We start from the raw sequence: 25,158 nt of genomic DNA, 5'->3' as shown, positions 1-25,158 counted from the left end.
ATGTGGGACATATGAACACGTGAACATGTGGGACATATGAACACGTGAACATGTGTGACATATGAACACGTGAACATGTGGGACATATGAACACGTGAACATGTGGGACATATGAACACGTGAACATGTGTGACATATGAATACGAGAACATGTGGGACATATGAACATGTGAACATGTGTGACATATGAACACGTGAACATGTGTGACATATGAACACGAGAACATGTGTGACATACGAACACGTGAACATGTGTGACATATGAACACGAGAACATGTGTGACATATGAACACGTGAACATGTGTGACATACGAACACGTGAACATGTGTGACATATGAACACGAGAACATGTGTGACATATGAACATGTGAACATGTGTGACATATGAACACGAGAACATGTGTGACATATGAACACGTGAACATGTGTGACATATGAACACGTGAACATGTGTGACATACGAACACGTGAACATGTGTGACATACGAACACGTGAACATGTGTGACATACGAACACGAGAACATGTGTGACATACGAACACGAGAACATGTGTGACATACGAACATGTGAACATGTGTGACATACGAACACGTGAACATGTGTGACATACGAACACGAGAACATGTGTGACATACGAACACGAGAACATGTGTGACATACGAACATGTGAACATGTGTGACATACGAACACGTGAACATGTGTGACATATGAACACGAGAACATGTGTGACATATGAACATGTGAACATGTGTGACATATGAACACGAGAACATGTGTGACATATGAACACGTGAACATGTGTGACATATGAACACGTGAACATGTGTGACATACGAACACGTGAACATGTGTGACATATGAACATGTGAACATGTGTGACATACGAACACGTGAACATGTGTGACATATGAAGACGAGAACATGTGTGACATATGAACACGAGAACATGTGTGACATATGAACACGAGAACATGTGTGACATACGAACACGTGAACATGTGTGACATATGAACATGTGAACATGTGTGACATATGAACACGAGAACATGTGTGACATATGAACACGAGAACATGTGTGACATACGAACACGTGAACATGTGTGACATATGAACATGTGAACATGTGTGACATACGAACATGTGAACATGTGTGACATATGAACACGAGAACATGTGTGACATATGAACACGTGAACATGTGTGACATATGAACACGTGAACATGTGTGACATACGAACACGTGAACATGTGTGACATATGAACATGTGAACATGTGTGACATACGAACACGTGAACATGTGTGACATATGAAGACGAGAACATGTGTGACATATGAACACGAGAACATGTGTGACATACGAACACGTGAACATGTGTGACATATGAACACGTGAACATGTGTGACATATGAACACGAGAACATGTGTGACATATGAACACGAGAACATGTGTGACATACGAACACGAGAACATGTGTGACATATGAACACGACAACATGTGTGACATATGAACACGAGAACATGTGTGACATATGAACACGAGAACATGTGAACATGTGATGACAAAGGGTGAAAAGGGGTAAAACAAACACTCACCAGATCAGAGTCTTCCACTGAGTCCAAGTCCACAGAGAACCTAAAGAGACCAAGACCAGGGTTAGACCAGGACCAGGGTTAGACCAGGACCAGGGTTAGACCAGGACCAGGGTTAGACCAGGACCAGGGTTAGACCAGGACCAGGGTTAGACCAGGACCAGGGTTAGACCAGGACCAGGGTTAGACCAGGACCAGGGTTAGACCAGGACCAGGGTTAGACCAGGACCAGGGTTAGACCAGGACCAGGACCAGGGTTGGACCAGGACCAGGGCCAGGGTTAGACCAGGACCAGGGTTAGACCAGGACCAGGGTTAGACCAGGACCAGGACCAGGGTTGGACCAGGACCAGGGCCAGGGTTGGACCAGGACCAGGGCCAGGGTTAGACCAGGACCAGGACCAGGGTTAGACCAGGACCAGGGCCAGGGTTAGACCAGGACCAGGGTTAGACCAGGACCAGGGTTAGACCAGGACCAGGACCAGGGTTGGACCAGGACCAGGGCCAGGGTTGGACCAGGACCAGGGCCAGGGTTAGACCAGGACCAGGGTTAGACCAGGACCAGGGTTAGACCAGGACCAGGACCAGGGTTGGACCAGGACCAGGGCCAGGGTTGGACCAGGACCAGGGCCAGGGTTAGACCAGGACCAGGACCAGGGTTAGACCAGGGCCAGGGTTAGACCAGGACTAGGACCAGGGTTGGACCAGGACCAGGGTTAGGACAAAAGGACATAAAGGTCTCTTCTTGTCTCTCTCTTTCATAAAGTGGCTCGATTGTCTGGAGCTCGGTCCAGTCTTTGGTCCAGAGTCTGGACTTGATTAAACAAAGTCCCTGAAGACCTGGACTGGATCAGTCCAGATCCTGGACCTGCAGCTCAGGGACAAAACTGTAATAAACTGTAATAAAGAGAAAAGCACAGCGCAATAAAAGCCTGTCTAAACCAGGACTAAACCAGGTCTAAACCAGGACTAAACCAGGTCTAAACCAGGACTAAACCAGGTCTAAACCAGGACTAAACCAGGACTAAACCAGGTCTAAACCAGGTCTAAACCAGGACTAAACCAGGTCTAAACCAGGACTAAACCAGGTCTAAACCAGGACTAAACCAGGTCTAAACCAGGACTAAACCAGGTCTAAACCAGGACTAAACCAGGACTAAACCAGGACTAAACCAGGTCTAAACCAGGACTAAACCAGGACTAAACCAGGTCTAAACCAGGACTAAACCAGGACTAAACCAGGACTAAACCAGGACTAAACCAGGACTAAACCAGGACTAAACCAGGACTAAAGCAGGACTAAACCAGGACTATACCAGGACTAAACCAGGACTAAACCAGGACTAAACCAGGACTAAACTAGACTAAACCAGGACTAAACCAGGACTAAACCAGGACAAAACCAGGTCTAAACCAGGACTAAACCAGGTCTAAACCAGGACTAAACCAGGACTAAACCAGGACTAAACCAGGTCTAAACCAGGACTAAACCAGGACTAAACCAGGACTAAACCAGGACTAAACCAGGACTAAACCAGGACTAAACCAGGACTAAACCAGGACTAAACCAGGTCTAAACCAGGACTAAACCAGGTCTAAACCAGGACTAAACCAGGACTAAACCAGGACTAAACCAGGACTAAACCAGGTCTAAACCAGGACTAAACCAGGACTAAACCAGGACTAAACCAGGTCTAAACCAGGACTAAACCAGGACTAAACCAGGACTAAACCAGGACTAAACTAGACTAAACCAGGACTAAACCAGGACAAAACCAGGAATAAACCAGGACTAAACCAGACTAAACCAGGACAAAACCAGGACTAAACCAGGACAAAACCAGGTCAAAACCAGGACAAAACCAGGTCTAAACCAGGACTAAACCAGGTCTTAAGCAGGACTAAAGCAGGACTAAACCAGGACAAAACCAGGTCTAAACCAGGACTAAATCAGGACTAAACCAGGACAAAACCAGGACTAAACCAGGACAAAACCAGGTCTAAAGCAGGTCTGAACCAGGACTAAACCAGGACTAAACCAGGACAAAACTAGGACTAAACCAGGACTAAACCAGGACAAACCCAGGTCTGAACCAGGACTAAACCAGGACTAAACCAGGACAAAACCAGGTCTAAACCAGGACTAAACCAGGCCTAAACCAGGACTAAACCAGCACTAAAGCAGGTCTAAAGCAGGACTAAACCAGGACTAAACCAGGACTAAACCGGGACTAAACCAGTACTAAACCAGGTCTAAAGCAGGACTAAACCAGGACAAAACCAGGACTAAACCAGACTAAACCAGGACAAAACCAGGTCTAAACCAGGACAAAACCAGGTCTAAAGCAGGTCTGAACCAGGACTAAACCAGGAAAAAAACAGCTCTAAACCAGGTCTAAACCAGGACAAAACCAGGTCTAAAGCAGGACTAAACCAGGACTAAACCAGGACTAAACCAGGTCTAAAGCAGGTCTGAACCAGGACTAAACCAGGAAAAAAACAGCTCTAAACCAGGACTAAACCAGGACTAAACCAGGACAAAACCAGGTCTAAAGCAGGACTAAACCAGACTAAACCAGGATTAAACCAGGACTAAACCAGGACTAAACCAGGACTAAACCAGTACTAAACCAGGACTAAACCAGGTCTAAACCAGGTCTAAACCAGGTCTAAAGCAGGACTAAACCAGGTCTAAAGCAGGTCTAAACCAGGACTAAATCAGGACTAAACCAGGTCAAAACCAGGTCCAAACCAGGACTGAACCAGGACTAAACCAGGACTAAAGCAGGACTAAACCAGGTCTAAACCAAGACTAAACCAGGACTAAAGCAGGACTAAACCAGGTCTAAACCAAGACTAAACCAGGACAAAACCAGGTCTAAACCAGGACAAAACCAGGTCTAAAGCAGGACTAAACCAGGACTAAACCAGGACTAAACCAGGACTAAACCAGGTCTAAACCAGGACAAAATCAGGTCTAAAGTAGGTGTTAAACAGGACTAAACCAGGACAAAACCAGGTCTAAAGTAGGTCTAAAAAAGGACTAAACCAGGACTAAACAGGACTAAACCAGGTCTAATGCAGGTCCGAACCAGGACTAAACCAGGACTAAACCAGGACAAAACCAGGTCCAAAGAAGGACTAAACCAGACCAAACCAGGACTAAACCAGGACAAAACCAGGACAAAACCAGGACTAAACCAGGACTAAACCAGCACTAAACCAGCACTAAACCAGGTCTAAAGCAGGACTAAACAAGGACTAAACCAGTTCTAAAGCAGGTCTAAATCAGGACTATAACAGGTCTAAACACAGTCTAAAGCAGGACTAAAGCAGGTCTAAAGCAGGACTAAAGCAGGACTAAACCAGGGCTAAACCAGGGCTAAACCAGGGCTTAACCAGGACTAAAGCAGGTCTAAAGCAGGACTAGGAGACGAAGAGTTAGGAGACGAGGAGTTAGGAGACGAGGAGTTAGGAGACAAGGAGTTAGGAGACAAGGAGTTAGGAGATGAGGAGTTAGGAGATGAGGAGATAAAGAGTGGATATTAGGAGATAGGAGATATAGGGTGGAGTTAAGGATTTAGGAGTGAGGAGATGAGAGGATAAGGACATAAGGATCCAGGAGAGAGGGTTAGTGAAATGAGACTGAGTGAGAGGGGGGACCAAGGGGGAGGAGAGTGAGAGAGAGAGAGAGCGAGCAGGGGAGAGAGAGATACTGGAGGGGGGAGAGAGAGAGAGATTCTGCAGGAGAGAGAGAGATACTGGAGGAGAGAGAGAGATACTGGAGGAGAGAGAGAGAGAGAGAGAGGGAGAGAGAGAGAGATTCTGCAGGAGAGAGAGAGATACTGGAGGAGAGAGAGAGATACTGGAGGAGAGAGAGAGAGAGAGAGAGAGAGGGAGGGAGAGAGAGAGATACTGGAGGAGAGAGAGAGAGAGGGAGAGAGAGAGAGCGAGCAGGGGAGAGAGAGATACTGGAGGAGAGAGAGAGAGGGAGGGGGAGAGAGATACTGGAGGAGAGAGAGAGATACTGGAGGAGAGAGAGAGAGAGAGAGAGGGAGAGAGAGAGAGATTCTGCAGGAGAGAGAGAGATACTGGAGGAGAGAGAGAGAGAGAGAGGGAGGGAGAGAGATACTGCAGGAGAGAGAGAGAGAGAGAGAGAGAGAGAGCGAGCAGGGGAGAGAGAGATACTGGAGGAGAGAGAGAGAGGGAGGGGGAGAGAGATACTGGAGGAGAGAGAGAGATACTGGAGGAGAGAGAGAGAGATACTGGAGGAGAGAGAGAGAGAGAGAGAGGGAGGGAGAGAGAGAGAGATACTGGAGGAGAGAGAGAGAGAGAGAGAGGGAGGGAGAGAGAGAGAGATACTGGAGGAGAGAGAGAGAGAGAGAGAGGGAGGGAGAGAGAGAGAGATACTGGAGGAGAGAGAGAGAGAGAGAGAGGGAGGGAGAGAGAGAGATACTGGAGGAGAGAGAGAGATACTGGAGGAGAGAGAGAGAGAGGGATAAGGGTCCAGGAGAGCGCTTCTGTGAAAAGCTTTAGTGAGATGAGAGCCAGGACTCTGTGTGAGGACTAAATATATTCATCTTATATTCCTGAAGTTTCCATGGCAACACCATTAAAGGAGGTTATGCTGACATCACAAAGTTCTGAAGTTCAGCAGCGAGAGCCAAACACCGTCAAACTTTTATTGTCGATTTGAAACACAGAAAATTGAATTTGACGCGTTTCAAACATTTACGCTGTGGTGAGAACGTTCTCCTGTAAAAGCTCAGAACACACGGCTGTTCTAACACTGTTCATCACAAACGGCTGTTCTAACACTGTTCATCACAAACGCCTGTTCTAACACTGTTCATCACAAACGGCTGTTCTAACACTGTTCATCACAAACGCCTGTTCTAACACTGTTCATCACAAACGGCTGTTCTAACACTGTTCATCACAAACGCCTGTTCTAACACTGTTCATCACAAACGCCTGTTCTAACACTGTTCATCACAAACGCCTGTTCTAACACTGTTCATCACAAACGCCTGTTCTAACACTGTTCCTCACAAACGGCTGTTCTAACACTGTTCATCACAAACGCCTGTTCTAACACTGTTCATCACAAACGCCTGTTCTAACACTGTTCCTCACAAACGGCTGTTCTAACACTGTTCCTCACAAACGCCTGTTCTAACACTGTTCCTCACAAACGCCTGTTCTAACACTGTTCCTCACAAACGGCTGTTCTAACACTGTTCCTCACAAACGGCTGTTCTAACACTGTTCCTCACAAACGCCTGTTCTAACACTGTTCATCACAAACGCCTGTTCTAACACTGTTCCTCACAAACGCCTGTTCTAACACTGTTCCTCACAAACGCCTGTTCTAACACTGTTCATCACAAACGGCTGTTCTAACACTGTTCCTCACAAACGGCTGTTCTAACACTGTTCCTCACAAACGCCTGTTCTAACACTGTTCCTCACAAACGCCTGTTTTAACACTGTTCCTCACAAACGCCTGTTCTAACACTGTTCATCACAGACGCCTGTTTTAACACTGTTCATCACAAACGCCTGTTCTAACACTGTTCCTCACAAACGCCTGTTCCCTCACAAACGCTTGTTTTAACACTGTTCATCACAAACGCCTGTTTTAACACTGTTCATCACAAACGCCTGTTTTAACACTGTTCCTCACAAACGCCTGTTCCCTCACAAACGCTTGTTTTAACACTGTTCATCACAAACGCCTGTTTTAACACTGTTCATCACAAACGCCTGTTTTAACACTGTTCCTCACAAACGCCTGTTCTAACACTGTTCCTCACAAACGCCTGTTCTAACACTGTTCATCACAGACGCCTGTTTTAACACTGTTCATCACAAACGCCTGTTTTAACACTGTTCCTCACAAACGCCTGTTCTAACACTGTTCATCACAAACACCTGTTCTAACACTGTTCATCACAAACGCCTGTTTTAACACTGTTCATCACAAACGCCTGTTTTAACACTGTTCCTCACAAACGCCTGTTTTAACACTGTTCCTCACAAACGCCTGTTCTAACACTGTTCCTCACAAACGCCTGTTCTAACACTGTTCCTCACAAATGCCTGTTCTAACACTGTTCATCACAAACGCCTGTTTTAACACTGTTCATCACAAACGGCTGTTCTAACACTGTTCATCACAAACGCCTGTTCTAACACTGTTCATCACAAACGCCTGTTCTAACACTGTTCATCACAAACGCCTGTTCTAACACTGTTCATCACAAACGCCTGTTCTAACACTGTTCATCACAAACGCCTGTTCTAACACTGTTCATCACAAACGCCTGTTCTAACACTGTTCATCATCACAAACACAAAGGTAGAGGTAAAGGTAGAGCTGTTTAAAACCTGTTCCCACCCACCTGTGGCCGGCGAGCATTTTCTATATCTCAAATATTCTCTTACATCATCACTTTTATTTCCGTGGTCAATACCAGCAAGTTATACATCATTTTAAAGCTTATTTTCTCAACAAAACAAATATGTCATTGATTTACATTGAATAATTTGCCCCAAGAAGCAATTGACAATAGTTTGTGAGAAAGTCTCAACTTTTACAAACGCATGTCCTGTTTGTGTTTATGACGGACGAAACGGCTTTTTTTTTTTTCTTCGTTTCTCGCCGGACGAGAATGCGCTTGTCCGGCGCATTTCTCCGTCCATAACAAATGACCTGTTTGACCTATAAGATAATGTTGGATATCCTTCTTTTCTTCAGACTGTTTCCTACAGAATGAGACCATCCACCATTTTTTCTGTCCACGGGTTTGTTTGCTACAGCCTCCGCAAAAAACGACGCACATGGATTAGTCTGTTTACATCTAAATAGCGCCGCATGTGAGTGACGTAGAAGAATTTGATTGACATATTATTCTAGCCAATAAGATTAGCTTTAGAAAGAGGGGCGGGACAAAGGCCTTATTGACACAGAATCTTCTGTATTCTCGTGCATATCCCTGGGAAGGCTGTAAAGAGACAGATTTCTCGGCAGGATTTTGCGCATAACGTTTTCTGATTTTATTAGCCTTTTGGACGTGCATTTTGTTAGATATATGTATTATTATACCAATACAAAAATAAAATAAAAATATTATTATTATTTTTTTTAACCTCTATATGGGAAATTCATGGGTAAACTCATATTTACACATTTTCACATATATTGTTTTTAGCAGTTATAATTGCTATTAGTGGCCTACAAAACATCAAAATGTATGTTTTATGATCATAGAGGAGCTAAAATTGTAATAAAGCAGTTTGGCACAGTTGGCACATATTTGGATCACTTGAATATACTTTTTGATACAAAAAGGTCAACAGCACCAAAATGCTTCTGTTCTAGAGATCTGAAACTTTACACAGTTGTTGTCAACAAGATAAACATCATGTGCAGTGAACAGCATAAACACAATGAAGTATGTCATGCTCAGGACCATTACAAATGGACAATATTCAGGCGAGACTAAAACAGGATGTTTTGTTTATGTTTGGGCCTCTGTAGTGTAAGTTCTGAAGCCCTGACAGTGTGACATCTGCACATCTGCAGAAACTAGAAGGTCTAAGCTTTCTAATGATGCATCACACTCACATGTGGAACATAAGATCCTCTTTTAATAAGCAATGCCATTTGGGTCCAACCATTGTGCACAGGGCCAAAATAGGTGGATGGAAACAGGTTAAAGTCCATAAATCATCACCAGACTCTTACATTACCACGTCGAAGCAAGCTAGCTTTTGTTTATTTCCCCATGATAATTCCCTGTCAAGTGGTAAAAGTGAGCAGAACAGGGTTAATACCTAGTAAGGGAGAAAGAAAGAGGGCTCAAGTCATGTGACAGCAGCGGACTCACTGATTGGCTGCGGCCTGACTCAGCCTTTGGGCCGTGAGCAGAGCTTGATCTCGCTCCTCATTGGCCAAGAGCAGGCGTGACATCATGGCCTGCTCCCGCTCTTTCTGGGCGTCCATCAGCTGCTCCACCAGCTCTAAAACACATACAAGATCGTTTACACATGAAAATGTCTTTTCAATATGAAGGTTCTGATCTGAAAGTTTTCATAAAGCCCTGAGTCCTGTGGGAGGAGTTACAAACACTGGCCCCGCCTCCGGATTAAAGCCCAAATTTAAAAACATTTGAAATATTTCTACCATGGGCCACATTACAACTCATTTCTGACCTGTGGTCCTGGCTCACATTTACCTGTGGCCCTGGCTCACATTTACCTGTGGCCCTGGCTCACATTTACCTGTGGCCCTGGCTCACATTTACCTGTGGCCCTGGCTCACATTTACCTGTGGCCCTGGCTCACATTTACCTGTGGCCCTGGCTCACATTTACCTGTGGCCCTGGCTCACATTTACCTGTGGCCCTGGCTCACATTTACCTGTGGCCCTGGCTTACATTTACCTGTGGCCCTGGCTCACATTTACCTGTGCCCCTGGCTCACATTTACCTGTGCCCCTGGCTCACATTTACCTGGCCCACATTTCCCGCTCGCTCTGGCTCACATTTACCTGTGGTCCTGGCCCACATTTCCCGCTCGCTCTGGCTCACATTTACCTGTGGTCCTGGCCCACATTTCCCGCTCGCTCTGGCTCACATTTACCTGTGGTCCTGGCCCACATTTCCCGCTCGCTCTGGCTCACATTTACCTGTGGTCCTGGCCCACATTTCCCGCTCGCTCTGGCTCACATTTACCTTTGGTCCTGGCCCACATTTCCCGCTCGCTCTGGCTCACATTTACCTGTGGTCCTGGCCCACATTTCCCGCTCGCTCTGGCTCACATTTACCTGTGGTCCTGGCCCACATTTCCCGCTCGCTCTGGCTCACATTTACCTGTGGTCCTGGCCCACATTTCCCGCTCGCTCTGGCTCACATTTACCTGTGGTCCTGGCCCACATTTCCCGCTCGCTCTGGCTCACATTTACCTGTGGTCCTGGCCCACATTTCCCGCTCGCTCTGGCTCACATTTACCTGTGGTCCTGGCCCACATTTCCCGCTCGCTCTGGCTCACATTTACCTGTGGTCCTGGCCCACATTTCCCGCTCGCTCTGGCTCACATTTACCTGTGGTCCTGGCCCACATTTCCCGCTCGCTCTGGCTCACATTTACCTGTGGTCCTGGCCCACATTTCCCGCTCGCTCTGGCTCACATTTACCTGTGGTCCTGGCCCACATTTCCCGCTCGCTCTGGCTCACATTTACCTGTGGTCCTGGCCCACATTTCCCGCTCGCTCTGGCTCACATTTACCTGTGGTCCTGGCCCACATTTCCCGCTCGCTCTGGCTCACATTTACCTGTGGTCCTGGCCCACATTTCCTGCTCGCTCTGGCTCACATTTACCTGTGGTCCTGGCCCACATTTCCCGCTCGCTCTGGCTCACATTTACCTGTTGTCCTGGCCCATATTTACCTGTGGTCCTGGCCCACATTTCCCGCTCGCTCTGGCTCACATTTACCTGTGGTCCTGGCCCACATTTCCCGCTCGCTCTGGCTCACATTTACCTGTGGTCCTGGCCCACATTTCCCGCTCGCTCTGGCTCACATTTACCTGTTGTCCTGGCCCATATTTACCTGTGGTCCTGGCCTACATTTCCCGCTCGCTCTGGCTCACATTTACCTGTGGTCCTGGCCCACATTTCCCGCTCGCTCTGGCTCACATTTACCTGTTGTCCTGGCCCATATTTACCTGTGGTCCTGGCCCACATTTCCCGCTCGCTCTGGCTCACATTTACCTGTGGTCCTGGCCTACATTTCCCGCTCGCTCTGGCTCACATTTACCTGTGGTCCTGGCCCACATTTCCCGCTCGCTCTGGCTCACATTTACCTGTTGTCCTGGCCCATATTTACCTGTGGTCCTGGCCCACATTTCCCGCTCGCTCTGGCTCACATTTACCTGTGGTCCTGGCCCACATTTCCTGCTCGCTCTGGCTCACATTTACCTGTGGTCCTGGCCCACATTTCCCGCTCGCTCTGGCTCACATTTACCTGTGGTCCTGGCCCACATTTCCCGCTCGCTCTGGCTCACATTTACCTGTTGTCCTGGCCCATATTTACCTGTGGTCCTGGCCCACATTTCCCGCTCGCTCTGGCTCACATTTACCTGTGGTCCTGGCCCACATTTCCTGCTCGCTCTGGCTCACATTTACCTGTGGTCCTGGCCCACATTTCCCGCTCGCTCTGGCTCACATTTACCTGTGGTCCTGGCCCACATTTCCCGCTCGCTCTGGCTCACATTTACCTGTTGTCCTGGCCCATATTTACCTGTGGTCCTGGCCCACATTTCCCGCTCGCTCTGGCTCACATTTACCTGTGGTCCTGGCCTACATTTCCCGCTCGCTCTGGCTCACATTTACCTGTGGTCCTGGCCCACATTTCCCGCTCGCTCTGGCTCACATTTACCTGTTGTCCTGGCCCATATTTACCTGTGGTCCTGGCCCACATTTCCCGCTCGCTCTGGCTCACATTTACCTGTGGTCCTGGCCTACATTTCCCGCTCGCTCTGGCTCACATTTACCTGTGGTCCTGGCCCACATTTCCCGCTCGCTCTGGCTCACATTTACCTGTTGTCCTGGCCCATATTTACCTGTGGTCCTGGCCCACATTTCCCGCTCGCTCTGGCTCACATTTACCTGTGGTCCTGGCCCACATTTCCTGCTCGCTCTGGCTCACATTTACCTGTGGTCCTGGCCCACATTTCCCGCTCGCTCTGGCTCACATTTACCTGTTGTCCTGGCCCATATTTACCTGTGGTCCTGGCCCACATTTCCCGCTCGCTCTGGCTCACATTTACCTGTGGTCCTGGCCCACATTTCCCGCTCGCTCTGGCTCACATTTACCTGTGGTCCTGGCCCACATTTCCCGCTCGCTCTGGCTCACATTTACCTGTGGTCCTGGCCCACATTTCCCGCTCGCTCTGGCTCACATTTACCTGTGGTCCTGGCCCACATTTCCCGCTCGCTCTGGCTCACATTTACCTGTGGTCCTGGCCCACATTTCCCGCTCGCTCTGGCTCACATTTACCTGTGGTCCTGGCCCACATTTCCCGCTCGCTCTGGCTCACATTTACCTGTTGTCCTGGCCCATATTTACCTGTGGTCCTGGCCCACATTTCCCGCTCGCTCTGGCTCACATTTACCTGTGGTCCTGGCCTACATTTCCCGCTCGCTCTGGCTCACATTTACCTGTGGTCCTGGCCCACATTTCCCGCTCGCTCTGGCTCACATTTACCTGTTGTCCTGGCCCATATTTACCTGTGGTCCTGGCCTACATTTCCCGCTCGCTCTGGCTCACATTTACCTGTGGTCCTGGCCCACATTTCCCGCTCGCTCTGGCTCACATTTACCTGTTGTCCTGGCCCATATTTACCTGTGGTCCTGGCCCACATTTCCCGCTCGCTCTGGCTCACATTTACCTGTGGTCCTGGCCCACATTTCCCGCTCGCTCTGGCTCACATTTACCTGTGGTCCTGGCCCACATTTCCCGCTCGCTCTGGCTCACATTTACCTGTGGTCCTGGCCCACATTTCCCGCTCGCTCTGGCTCACATTTACCTGTTGTCCTGGCCCATATTTACCTGTGGTCCTGGCCCACATTTCCCGCTCGCTCTGGCTCACATTTACCTGTGGTCCTGGCCCACATTTCCCGCTCGCTCTGGCTCACATTTACCTGTGGTCCTGGCCCACATTTCCCGCTCGCTCTGGCTCACATTTACCTGTTGTCCTGGCCCATATTTACCTGTGGTCCTGGCCTACATTTCCCGCTCGCTCTGGCTCACATTTACCTGTGGTCCTGGCCCACATTTCCCGCTCGCTCTGGCTCACATTTACCTGTTGTCCTGGCCCATATTTACCTGTGGTCCTGGCCCACATTTCCCGCTCGCTCTGGCTCACATTTACCTGTGGTCCTGGCCCACATTTCCTGCTCGCTCTGGCTCACATTTACCTGTGGTCCTGGCCCACATTTCCCGCTCGCTCTGGCTCACATTTACCTGTTGTCCTGGCCCATATTTACCTGTGGTCCTGGCCTACATTTCCCGCTCGCTCTGGCTCACATTTACCTGTGGTCCTGGCCCACATTTCCCGCTCGCTCTGGCTCACATTTACCTGTTGTCCTGGCCCATATTTACCTGTGGTCCTGGCCCACATTTCCCGCTCGCTCTGGCTCACATTTACCTGTGGTCCTGGCCTACATTTCCCGCTCGCTCTGGCTCACATTTACCTGTGGTCCTGGCCCACATTTCCCGCTCGCTCTGGCTCACATTTACCTGTTGTCCTGGCCCATATTTACCTGTGGTCCTGGCCCACATTTCCCGCTCGCTCTGGCTCACATTTACCTGTGGTCCTGGCCCACATTTCCTGCTCGCTCTGGCTCACATTTACCTGTGGTCCTGGCCCACATTTCCCGCTCGCTCTGGCTCACATTTACCTGTTGTCCTGGCCCATATTTACCTGTGGTCCTGGCCCACATTTCCCGCTCGCTCTGGCTCACATTTACCTGTGGTCCTGGCCCACATTTCCCGCTCGCTCTGGCTCACATTTACCTGTGGTCCTGGCCCACATTTCCCGCTCGCTCTGGCTCACATTTACCTGTGGTCCTGGCCCACATTTCCCGCTCGCTCTGGCTCATATTTACCTGTGGTCCTGGCCCACATTTCCCGCTCGCTCTGGCTCACATTTACCTGTGGTCCTGGCCCACATTTCCCGCTCGCTCTGGCTCACATTTACCTGTGGTCCTGGCCCACATTTCCCGCTCGCTCTGGCTCACATTTACCTGTTGTCCTGGCCCATATTTACCTGTGGTCCTGGCCCACATTTCCCGCTCGCTCTGGCTCACATTTACCTGTGGTCCTGGCCCACATTTCCCGCTCGCTCTGGCTCACATTTACCTGTGGTCCTGGCCCACATTTCCCGCTCGCTCTGGCTCACATTTACCTGTTGTCCTGGCCCATATTTACCTGTGGTCCTGGCCTACATTTCCCGCTCGCTCTGGCTCACATTTACCTGTGGTCCTGGCCCACATTTCCCGCTCGCTCTGGCTCACATTTACCTGTGGTCCTGGCCCACATTTCCCGCTCGCTCTGGCTCACATTTACCTGTGGTCCTGGCCCACATTTCCCGCTCGCTCTGGCTCACATTTACCTGTGGTCCTGGCCCACATTTCCCGCTCGCTCTGGCTCACATTTACCTGTGGTCCTGGCCCACATTTCCCGCTCGCTCTGGCTCACATTTACCTGTGGTCCTGGCCCACATTTCCCGCTCGCTCTGGCTCACATTTACCTGTGGTCCTGGCCCACATTTCCCGCTCGCTCTGGCTCACATTTACCTGTGGTCCTGGCCCACATTTCCCGCTCGCTCTGGCTCACATTTACCTGTGGTCCTGGCCCACATTTCCCGCTCGCTCTGGCTCACATTTACCTGTGGTCCTGGCCCACATTTCCCGCTCGCTCTGGCTCACATTTACCTGTTGTCCTGGCCCATATTTACCTGTGGTCCTGGCCCACATTTCCCGCTCGCTCTGGCTCACATTTACCTGTGGTCCTGGCCCACATTTCCCGCTCGCTCTGGCTCACATTTACCTGTGGTCCTGGCCCACATTTCCCGCTCGCTCTGGCTCACATTTACCTGTGGTCCTGGCCCACATTTCCCGCTCGCTCTGGCTCACATTTACCTGTTGTCCTGGCCCATATTTACCTGTGGTCCTGGCCCACATTTCCCGCTCGCTCTGGCTCACATTTACCTGTTGTCCTGGCCCATATTTACCTGTGGTCCTGGCCCACATTTCCTGCTCGCTCTGGCTCACATTTACCTGTGGTCCTGGCCCACATTTCCTGCTCGCTCTGGCTCACATTTACCGGTGGTCCTGGCCCACATTTCCCGCTCGCTCTGGCTCACATTTACCTGTGGTCCTGGCCCACATTTCCCGCTCGCTCTGGCTCACATTTACCTGTGGTCCTGGCCCACATTTCCCGCTCGCTCTGGCTCACATTTACCTGTGGTCCTGGCCCACATTTCCCGCTCGCTCTGGCTCACATTTACCTGTGGTCCTGGCCCACATTTCCCGCTCGCTCTGGCTCACATTTACCTGTGGTCCTGGCCCACATTTCCCGCTCGCTCTGGCTCACATTTACCTGTGGTCCTGGCCCACATTTCCCGCTCGCTCTGGCTCACATTTACCTGTTGTCCTGGCCCATATTTACCTGTGGTCCTGGCCCACATTTCCCGCTCGCTCTGGCTCACATTTACCTGTGGTCCTGGCCCACATTTCCCGCTCGCTCTGGCTCACATTTACCTGTGGTCCTGGCCCACATTTCCCGCTCGCTCTGGCTCACATTTACCTGTTGTCCTGGCCCATATTTACCTGTGGTCCTGGCCTACATTTCCCGCTCGCTCTGGCTCACATTTACCTGTGGTCCTGGCCCACATTTCCCGCTCGCTCTGGCTCACATTTACCTGTGGTCCTGGCCCACATTTCCCGCTCGCTCTGGCTCACATTTACCTGTGGTCCTGGCCCACATTTCCCGCTCGCTCTGGCTCACATTTACCTGTGGTCCTGGCCCACATTTCCCGCTCGCTCTGGCTCACATTTACCTGTGGTCCTGGCCCACATTTCCCGCTCGCTCTGGCTCACATTTACCTGTGGTCCTGGCCCACATTTCCCGCTCGCTCTGGCTCACATTTACCTGTGGTCCTGGCCCACATTTCCCGCTCGCTCTGGCTCACATTTACCTGTGGTCCTGGCCCACATTTCCCGCTCGCTCTGGCTCACATTTACCTGTGGTCCTGGCCCACATTTCCCGCTCGCTCTGGCTCACATTTACCTGTGGTCCTGGCCCACATTTCCCGCTCGCTCTGGCTCACATTTACCTGTGGTCCTGGCCCACATTTCCCGCTCGCTCTGGCTCACATTTACCTGTGGTCCTGGCCCACATTTCCCGCTCGCTCTGGCTCACATTTACCTGTTGTCCTGGCCCATATTTACCTGTGGTCCTGGCCCACATTTCCCGCTCGCTCTGGCTCACATTTACCTGTGGTCCTGGCCCACATTTCCCGCTCGCTCTGGCTCACATTTACCTGTGGTCCTGGCCCACATTTCCCGCTCGCTCTGGCTCACATTTACCTGTGGTCCTGGCCCACATTTCCCGCTCGCTCTGGCTCACATTTACCTGTGGTCCTGGCCCACATTTCCCGCTCGCTCTGGCTCACATTTACCTGTTGTCCTGGCCCATATTTACCTGTGGTCCTGGCCCACATTTCCCGCTCGCTCTGGCTCACATTTACCTGTTGTCCTGGCCCATATTTACCTGTGGTCCTGGCCCACATTTCCTGCTCGCTCTGGCTCACATTTACCTGTGGTCCTGGCCCACATTTCCTGCTCGCTCTGGCTCACATTTACCTGTGGTCCTGGCCCACATTTCCTGCTCGCTCTGGCTCACATTTACCTGTGGTCCTGGCCCACATTTCCCGCTCGCTCTGGCTCACATTTACCTGTGGTCCTGGCCCACATTTCCCGCTCGCTCTGGCTCACATTTACCTGTGGTCCTGGCCCACATTTCCCGCTCGCTCTGGCTCACATTTACCTGTTGTCCTGGCCCATATTTACCTGTGGTCCTGGCCCACATTTCCCGCTCGCTCTGGCTCACATTTACCTGTTGTCCTGGCCCATATTTACCTGTGGTCCTGGCCCACATTTCCCGCTCGCTCTGGCTCACATTTACCTGTGGTCCTGGCCCACATTTCCTGCTCGCTCTGGCTCACATTTACCTGTGGTCCTGGCCCACATTTCCTGCTCGCTCTGGCTCACATTTACCTGTGGTCCTGGCCCACATTTCCCGCTCGCTCTGGCTCACATTTACCTGTGGTCCTGGCCCACATTTCCCGCTCGCTCTGGCTCACATTTACCTGTGGTCCTGGCCCACATTTCCTGCTCGCTCTGGCTCACTCTCAGCTGCTCGTTCAGATCTTTTCTCTGAAGTTCCTTCTCCTTCTGCAGCAGCTGCTCCTGGAGCTGGAGGTTTAATGAAGGTCACGTGTGTTAGAATGTTCATCATGTTCATCATGTTCATCATGTTTAAAGTGTTTAAAGTGTTTAAAGTGTTTATAATGTTTGTAGTTTTCATAATGTTCATAATGTTCATAGTGTGTCTCGCGCGTGTCTCTCGTGTTACCTTGCTGTTGAGGTCTCGCAAAGAGTCGAGCTCCTTCAGTAAAAACGTGATGTTTTTGTCTCTGTCCTGAAACGCTGTGTTGTGATTGGTCGAGGGCTCCATCCTATGACACATGGAAGAGGACCAATCAGAATCATGTCTCCGCCCCTCCCCTGCGAGCTGATGAAATGTGATATTATTTCGTTTTGCGGCTTGAACTCGGCCTGTAATAAACGGAGCAGATCTGTGCCAGAGGAAAAGGTCGCCGCGTTTCCTGAACTAAAACAAACAGTGAGAGGAGAAGGTCGCCACGGCGACAGCACAAACCACAGCAATAAAAAACAATAGTGGAAGAGAAACGTTTAATAAAAAGAAACGTTTAATAATAAAGGCTTGATATGAAGCCCAGCCTGTGTCGAGATGTTCACCTCCACCTGTAAACCCACGCAGAGCTCTTTATGATGGTCGCCATGGTAACCTATGGTAACCAACACTCAGCTCCGTGCCGACTGTAAAATTCTACTGAAAAACATGATCATTTTCTCTTAAATACTATTTCATATCTGTATCTTATGTCCTTGTTCCACCAAACTAATGGTAAGTAATAAAGGCATCATAATGTGTGCAGCAGGTGTTCTGCTTTACCATCACGCTCATCATTCTGAATTATTAAGACCAAAATATACTATTGTATGTCACTTAAAACACTTTCATAGAGAATTGGCCCGGATTCTACACTAGAGCTGTTCCAGTGTTGCACCACCAGGACCTAAACCTGCTCCTCCTGAACCTGAGGTTCTATGGGTCAGATTCTCCAGGACCTGGAATAGACCTTATGGGAGGCTGAGGAGTCCAGAGACACTGACAATGTCCCCGGTCTGCCAGTCCAGAGACACTGTCCCCGGTCTGCCAGTCCAGAGACAATGTCCCCGGTCTGCCAGTCCAGAGACACTGTCCCCGGTCTGCCAGTCCAGAGACACTGTCCCCGGTCTGCCAGTCCAGAGACACTGTCCCCGGTCTGCCAGTCCAGAGACAATGTCCCCGGTCTGCCAGTCCAGAGACACTGTCCCCGGTCTGCCAGTCCAGAGACACTGTCCCCGGTCTGCCAGTCCAGAGACACTGTCCCCGGTCTGCCAGTCCAGAGACACTGTCCCAGACTTATTCTTATTTTTATCCATAACAGATTTAATGTTCTCTTTTTGACTTATTCATTGTTCATTGTTTTATGACAAGTTCCTCTGTTTGTGAATTATGTTCATTGACAATGATCCAGATCCTGATCCTGATCCTGATCCAGATCCAGATCCTGATCCAGATCCAGATCCAGATCCAGATCCTGATCCTGATCCTGATCCTGATCCTGATCCTGATCCTGATCCTGATCCTGATCCAGATCCAGATCCAGATCCAGATCCAGATCCAGATCCAGATCCAGATCCAGATCCTGATCCAGATCCAGATCCAGATCCAGATCCAGATCCAGATCCAGATCCAGATCCTGATCCTGATCCTGATCCTGATCCTGATCCTGATCCTGATCCTGATGGCTCCATCAAACCCGGACCTGCAACACTGGGACAGTTTGGAGCCGAGTGGGAAGCGTCTGGGATGAGGTGCCTCGGGCATCTGTTCCGGAGCCTCCTGGGCCCCTGTGTTTCAGGCATGTCCCACTGGGAAGAGGCCCCGGGGAAGACCCAGGACACACTGGAGGGACTATGTCTCTCGGCGGGCATGGGAAGGCCTCGGGATCCCCCCGGAGGAGCTGGAGAAAGTGTCTGGGGTGTGGGAAGCCCTGAAGTACCTGCTTAGAATGCTGCCCCTGCGACCCGGCCCTGGATAAGCAGAAGATGGATGGATGATTCTACACTAGAATTTTGCTGTTCTTACAGTCACAAGATGGCCGCTGCAAATGCTTTGTTCATTTTGAAACAACAGATGTGGGCGGGGCATCACCTATCGCACGCAGACTTTAGCTCCGCCTCCATCACAGAGACTCCGTGATTTAGTCCAAGCTTTGGTCCAGATCTGGGTCCTGACGGAGACTTCCTGACCGGGGGAGAGGGCGGAGCTCTGGGGGGAGAGGGCGGAGCTCTGGGGGGAGAGGGCGGAGCTCTGGGGGGAGAGGGCGGGGCTGTGGACAAACATGTTATTAACTTGTTATTAATGTGTTTTTTATGAAAGATCAGACGAAGAAGCAGCGTGTTACCTGGAGAACAGGTGTGCCCCGGACTGATCCCGGATCTGTGGAGACGACACAATCATTAGACTGAAGCCACACCCACATAGCAGTCATGACAACGCAGTGACAGGACTCACAAAATCATACAACTCTGCCCAGCCAAGTGTGGAAAAGAAATGGATGAAAAAAGAAATTATCCCTATTTTGTGATTCTGATCATTAAAAGTCATGAAACAGAAATGTGATTCTTTTAAAAAAGCAGTGGCCACAGTGGTGGAAGCACAGGGAGGTGTGTTTGTTCAGCCATAAGAACATTGGTTGTGGTCACATGGTACATTTCTCTTGATTTGATGATAGTGACATGACGGGGGCGTGGTGAGCTGCTGGGGGCGTGGTGAGCTGCTGCAGGGGGCGTGGTGAGCTGCTGGGGGCGTGGTGAGCTGCTGCAGGGGGCGTGGTGAGCTGCTGCAGGGGGCGTGGTGAGCTGCTGCAGGGGGCGTGGTGAGCTGCTGCAGGGGGCGTGGTGAGCTGCTGCAGGGGGCGTGGTGAGCTGCTGCAGGGGGCGTGGTGAGCTGCTGGGGGCGTGGTGAGCTGCTGCAGGGGGCGTGGTGAGCTGCTGGGGGCGTGGTGAGCTGCTGGGGGCGTGGTGAGCCAGTTCCTTCTGAGGATCGGTGTCAGGGGAGTTTTTTTGGGGAGTTTTCATGCCACTCCCCCGTGCTCATGCCACTCCCCCGTGCTCATGCCACTCCCGTAGATTTCCGTCTCTTCTGAGCTCGAACTGTCTTTCTCCGTCTTAATTTTGCCCCGTACACTGAGGGAACTATATTATGATAGATCAATGCACTTAGACACGCGGAGCCACACGCGGCTGCAGGAATACGTGGCAGGACTAATCGGCCGTCCACGCCACGAGGAAATGAGACTCAGATTTGGGCCCAAAAAATCGTCCATTCAACCTTTAAGATTGAACTTCTCTCTCTTTTATGAGCTTATTCTGATCAGGTTTTGGGTTCTATGCCCGTTTTCAGCATGAACCCTTTTGTTTTCCCTTTGACTCTTTCAGCTGTTCAGTGTTCCTCTGGTTCTTGTGTGTTACAAGTGGCAGAACGGCTGAATCCAATCAAACAAACAAAAATGTTACCAAAGATGTAAAAAGAAAGACTATATTTAAATGTTGGATCCTGTTGTTCACACAAAGGCAAACACAGAGATCCTGCTCTACATTTGTAGATTTGGAGGAAAGATGTAAAAACACAGTTGAAGGTTCAATGCAGCAGCTTCATGACCTTTGTTTGAGGACAAAATGTCCAAACAACATTAAGACTTATCTGGAGGAACATGAGACTCCGCCTCTTTTGGGACGCTTCCAAAGCTGTCTGGAGAGGACAAATTATAGCCATAGAAACAAAGGGAGAAAAAGCTCAAAGATCTGCAAGAAAAGTTCACAGGAAGTAGCTAATGCTCTTTACCAAAGATATTATGAGAGTGGATCAAAATGTTCTAAATTATTATTTTGGAAACTTAAAAAACAACAAGCTGAAAAAAACATTTTTTAAATCCCGTATTTAAAAAAAAAAATTTCAGCTTGTTGTTTTTTAAAGGCAAAATGATGTAATCTTGTATAAAACAATGAGGAGAATGGATGAGACTGTTTTATACTGAAATGATGAAAACACCCCAAAAGAACAACCTGCGGGTCATTATTTCATCTCTAAAGACAGCACAGACTCCACCCCCTTTTTTGTTTTCTCGTGTTTCAGATTCAAACTTAAAGTTGGTGGAGCAGATTCTATCAGAACTACATTTCCTGTGTTTTTGTCAAGCCATGTTTCAGTTAAAAACATAAAATCAAGATTATAAGAAGAAATAAAATTATTAAGAGAGATTTGTTACATAAGGATCTGACATTTAGCACAGCAAGTTTCAGACTAGTTTCAGTGGGACCCAGTGCATCCTCTCTATGGTTCTATTGTGCAAACCAGACACCCTCTGACCTTTAATTGAATCTTAGATATTTAGGTGTGGTACTTCATAGAGACCGATCAACTATTATCATCATGATGAGTCGGAAGGCCGGCGGCCCGCGAGGGCCGTTGGATGCCGCTTGCGGCTTTAATTCTTCTTCTTCTTTCTTTCTTTCTTTCTTCTCGGGACCAACCCCCCTATTTTTCACCCAGTGACATTGACGAAAAGTCACAAAAATGTTCACACCTCTAAAAATCGTGCCTCTACATTCTGGCTATTTCCCTTTTCTAAAATAAAAAAATTGGCGCGTCAGCGCCCCCAAATGTACCAAAAATGCATTGAGAGATAGGAAATGACCCAAAAAAAATCTGATTGTAGAATCATGAAATTTGGCGCAGAAGTAGATGGTGACAAGAGAAGTAAAAAATATTATCACAGCAACGCCGTCCGCCCAACCAAATGTCGGCCATATTGGTTCAAAAATGGCTAATTATGACTCGGGAGTTTTTCCAAACGTCTTACATTTATGAACTCCCCCTCAGGGCGTTGGCCCTAAAAAGCTGAAATTTGGTGAAAATGCTCCTGAGGAGTGGGACATCAAAAGTTATTCAAATTACATTGACCCTGTCACGGTCTCTGTGGGTTTGGGCAAAGCCGCAAACTGTAGCAAGAATTTCAGAAATCTCCCAAATTTAACATTTCTGCCGTTTGCGCAGATAAAGTCCGAATTGCGTCAAATTAGAATCAGTTGTTAAACTCTTTGCCCTAAACTTACTTGAAGTGAAATAAATTAATTTGGCGCCACAGCGCCCCCTACAGATTTTATATGGAGGTTAAATGTTTAGTTTTGCCTGAGCGGGCCCCGAGCCTGAGCGGGCCCTGAGCCTGAGTGGGCCCCTTTCTTCTCTCAGAGTTTGGGTTCATAATCCAGTAAAACACTGAGGTCACAAAGCAGATGATCTCAACCGCCATTAAAAACAACAACAACAAACAAACAAACAAACAAACAACAACAGCATATGTTGCCATTTCTGCAGCAAGTCTCAGACAACGGAACGGTTCTTCCTCTGGGAATTATAACAATCTCTGAATATTTGAGTCTTTGTTTGCACATGGCGTTTAGCACAAGCCGAGCACAACATTTGCATTGTAATATTTTGGCTCGTTTTTGTCTTCTTTTATTAGACTCCACTTTACTTCTGTAGCACTTTGTGTTTTAAATGTGCTTCATAAATGGAGCCACACAGCTCCATCCTCTGTCGCACATTACAATGTTTGAAGAGCAAATGAGGCTGGTCCTGGTCCCTCTGGGAGTTCTTAATGAATCCAATCTAAATCCTCCTGAATTATACTTTTCAATCATTAGGCCAATCTCAACATTTCACAAAAAGACACTTAACTGTGTGTCTGACACTCGGACCTGCAGTGTGGGGGACCTGCAGTGTGAGGGTCCTGCAGAGTGGGGGGCCTGCAGTGTGGGGACCTGCAGTGTGGGGACCTGCAGTGTGGGGTGAGGGGCCTGCAGTGTGGGGACCTGCAGTGTGAGGGGCCTGCAGTGTGAGGGGCCTGCAGTGTGGGGGGCCTGCAGTGTGAGGGGCCTGCAGTGTGGGGACCTGCAATGTGGGGGGCCTGCAGTGTGAGGGTCCTGCAGTGTGAGGGTCCTGCAGTGTGAGGGACCTGCAGTGTGAGGGACCTGCAGTGTGAGGGACCTGCAGTGTGAGGGGCCTGCAGTGTGAGGGGCCTGCAGTGTGGGGACCTGCAGTGTGGGGGGCCTGCAGTGTGAGGGTCCTGCAGTGTGAGGGACCTGCAGTGTGAGGGGCCTGCAGTGTGAGGGGCCTGCAGTGTGAGGGGCCTGCAGTGTGAGGGGCCTGCAGTGTGGGGACCTGCAGTGTGAGGGTCCTGCAGTGTGGGGGACCTGCAGTGTGAGGGTCCTGCAGTGTGAGGGGCCTGCAGTGTGAGGGGCCTGCAGTGTGGGGGACCTGCAGTGTGGGGGGCCTGCAGTGTGGGGGGCCTAAAATGTGAGGGCCTGCAGTGTGAGGGGCCTGCAGTGTGAGGGGCCTGCAGTGTGGGGGACCTGCAGTGTGAGGGGCCTGCAGTGTGAGGGGCCTGCAGTGTGAGGGGCCTGCAGTGTGAGGGGCCTGCAGTGTGGGGGACCTGCAGTGTGAGGGGCCTGCAGTGTGGGGGGCCTGCAGTGTGGGGGACCTGCAGTGTGAGGGACCTGCAGTGTGGGGGCCCCCAGGGCACTGTCATACCCATGTGCAATAATGACATACCCATGTGCAATACTGTCATACTCCTGTGCAATACTTACATACTCGTGTTTAATACTGTCACACCCGTGTGCAATACTGTCATACCCGTGTGCAATACTGTCATACCCGTGTGCAATACTGTCATACCCGTGTGCAATACTGTCATACCCATGTGCAATACTGACATAATCATGTGCAATACTGTCATACCCATGTGCAAAACTGTCATACCCATGTGCAATACTGTCATACCCGTGTGCAATACTGTCATACACATGTGCAATACTGTCATACCCATGTGCAATACTGACATAATCATGTGCAATACTGACATACCCATGTGCAATACTTACATATCCATGTGCAATACTTACATACTCGTGTGTAATACGCTCATACCCATGTGCAATACTGACATACCCGTGTGCAATACTGTCATACCCATGTGCAATACTGACATAATCATGTGCAATACTGTCATACCCATGTGCAATACTGACATACCCATGTGCAATACTGTCATACCCATGTGCAATACTGTCATACCCATGTGCAATACTGACATAATCGTGTGCAATACTGTCATACCCATGTGCAATACTGTCATACCCATGTGCAATACTGACATAATCATGTGCAATGCTGTCATACCCATGTGCAATACTGACATACCCATGTGCAATACTGTCATACCCATGTGCAATACTGACATACCCGTGTGCAATACTGTCATACCCATGTGCAATACTGTCATACCCATGTGCAATACTGTCATACCCATGTGCAATACTGTCCTACCCATGTGTAACACTGTCATACCCGTGTGCAATACTGTCATACCCATGTGCAATACTGACATAATCATGTGCAATGCTGTCATACCCATGTGCAATACTGACATACCCATGTGCAATACTGTCATACCCATGTGCAATACTGACATACCCGTGTGCAATACTGTCATACCCATGTGCAATACTGAAA

General features: G+C 49.7%; 1 protein-coding gene across 2 annotated transcripts in view; it reads right to left on the bottom strand.

Annotated features, from left to right (window-relative positions):
- Window positions 1-25,158, bottom strand: part of LOC140363677 (mirror-image polydactyly gene 1 protein-like) — an 84,455-nt gene that overhangs the window by 14,452 nt on the left and 44,845 nt on the right. For both annotated transcript variants that reach the window (XM_072450285.1, XM_072450284.1), the window contains exons 4-9: window positions 19,985-20,019; window positions 19,732-19,909; window positions 17,800-17,902; window positions 17,534-17,639; window positions 9,489-9,621; window positions 1,601-1,640 (exon numbers count right to left, since the gene is read on the bottom strand). In XM_072450285.1, the coding sequence (XP_072306386.1) occupies window positions 1,601-1,640; window positions 9,489-9,621; window positions 17,534-17,639; window positions 17,800-17,902; window positions 19,732-19,909; window positions 19,985-20,019 (595 nt within the window). The remainder of the gene's footprint in view (window positions 1-1,600; window positions 1,641-9,488; window positions 9,622-17,533; window positions 17,640-17,799; window positions 17,903-19,731; window positions 19,910-19,984; window positions 20,020-25,158) is intronic.

Source organism: Eucyclogobius newberryi, unplaced genomic scaffold (genome assembly GCF_026437365.1).
Source record: "Eucyclogobius newberryi isolate DKJ021-1_F unplaced genomic scaffold, fEucNew1.0.hap1 SCAF_172, whole genome shotgun sequence".
NCBI lineage: Eukaryota > Metazoa > Chordata > Actinopteri > Gobiiformes > Gobiidae > Eucyclogobius > Eucyclogobius newberryi.
The sequence above is the reverse complement of the archived record's forward strand: the minus strand, read 5'-3'. Positions and strand labels throughout refer to the sequence as shown.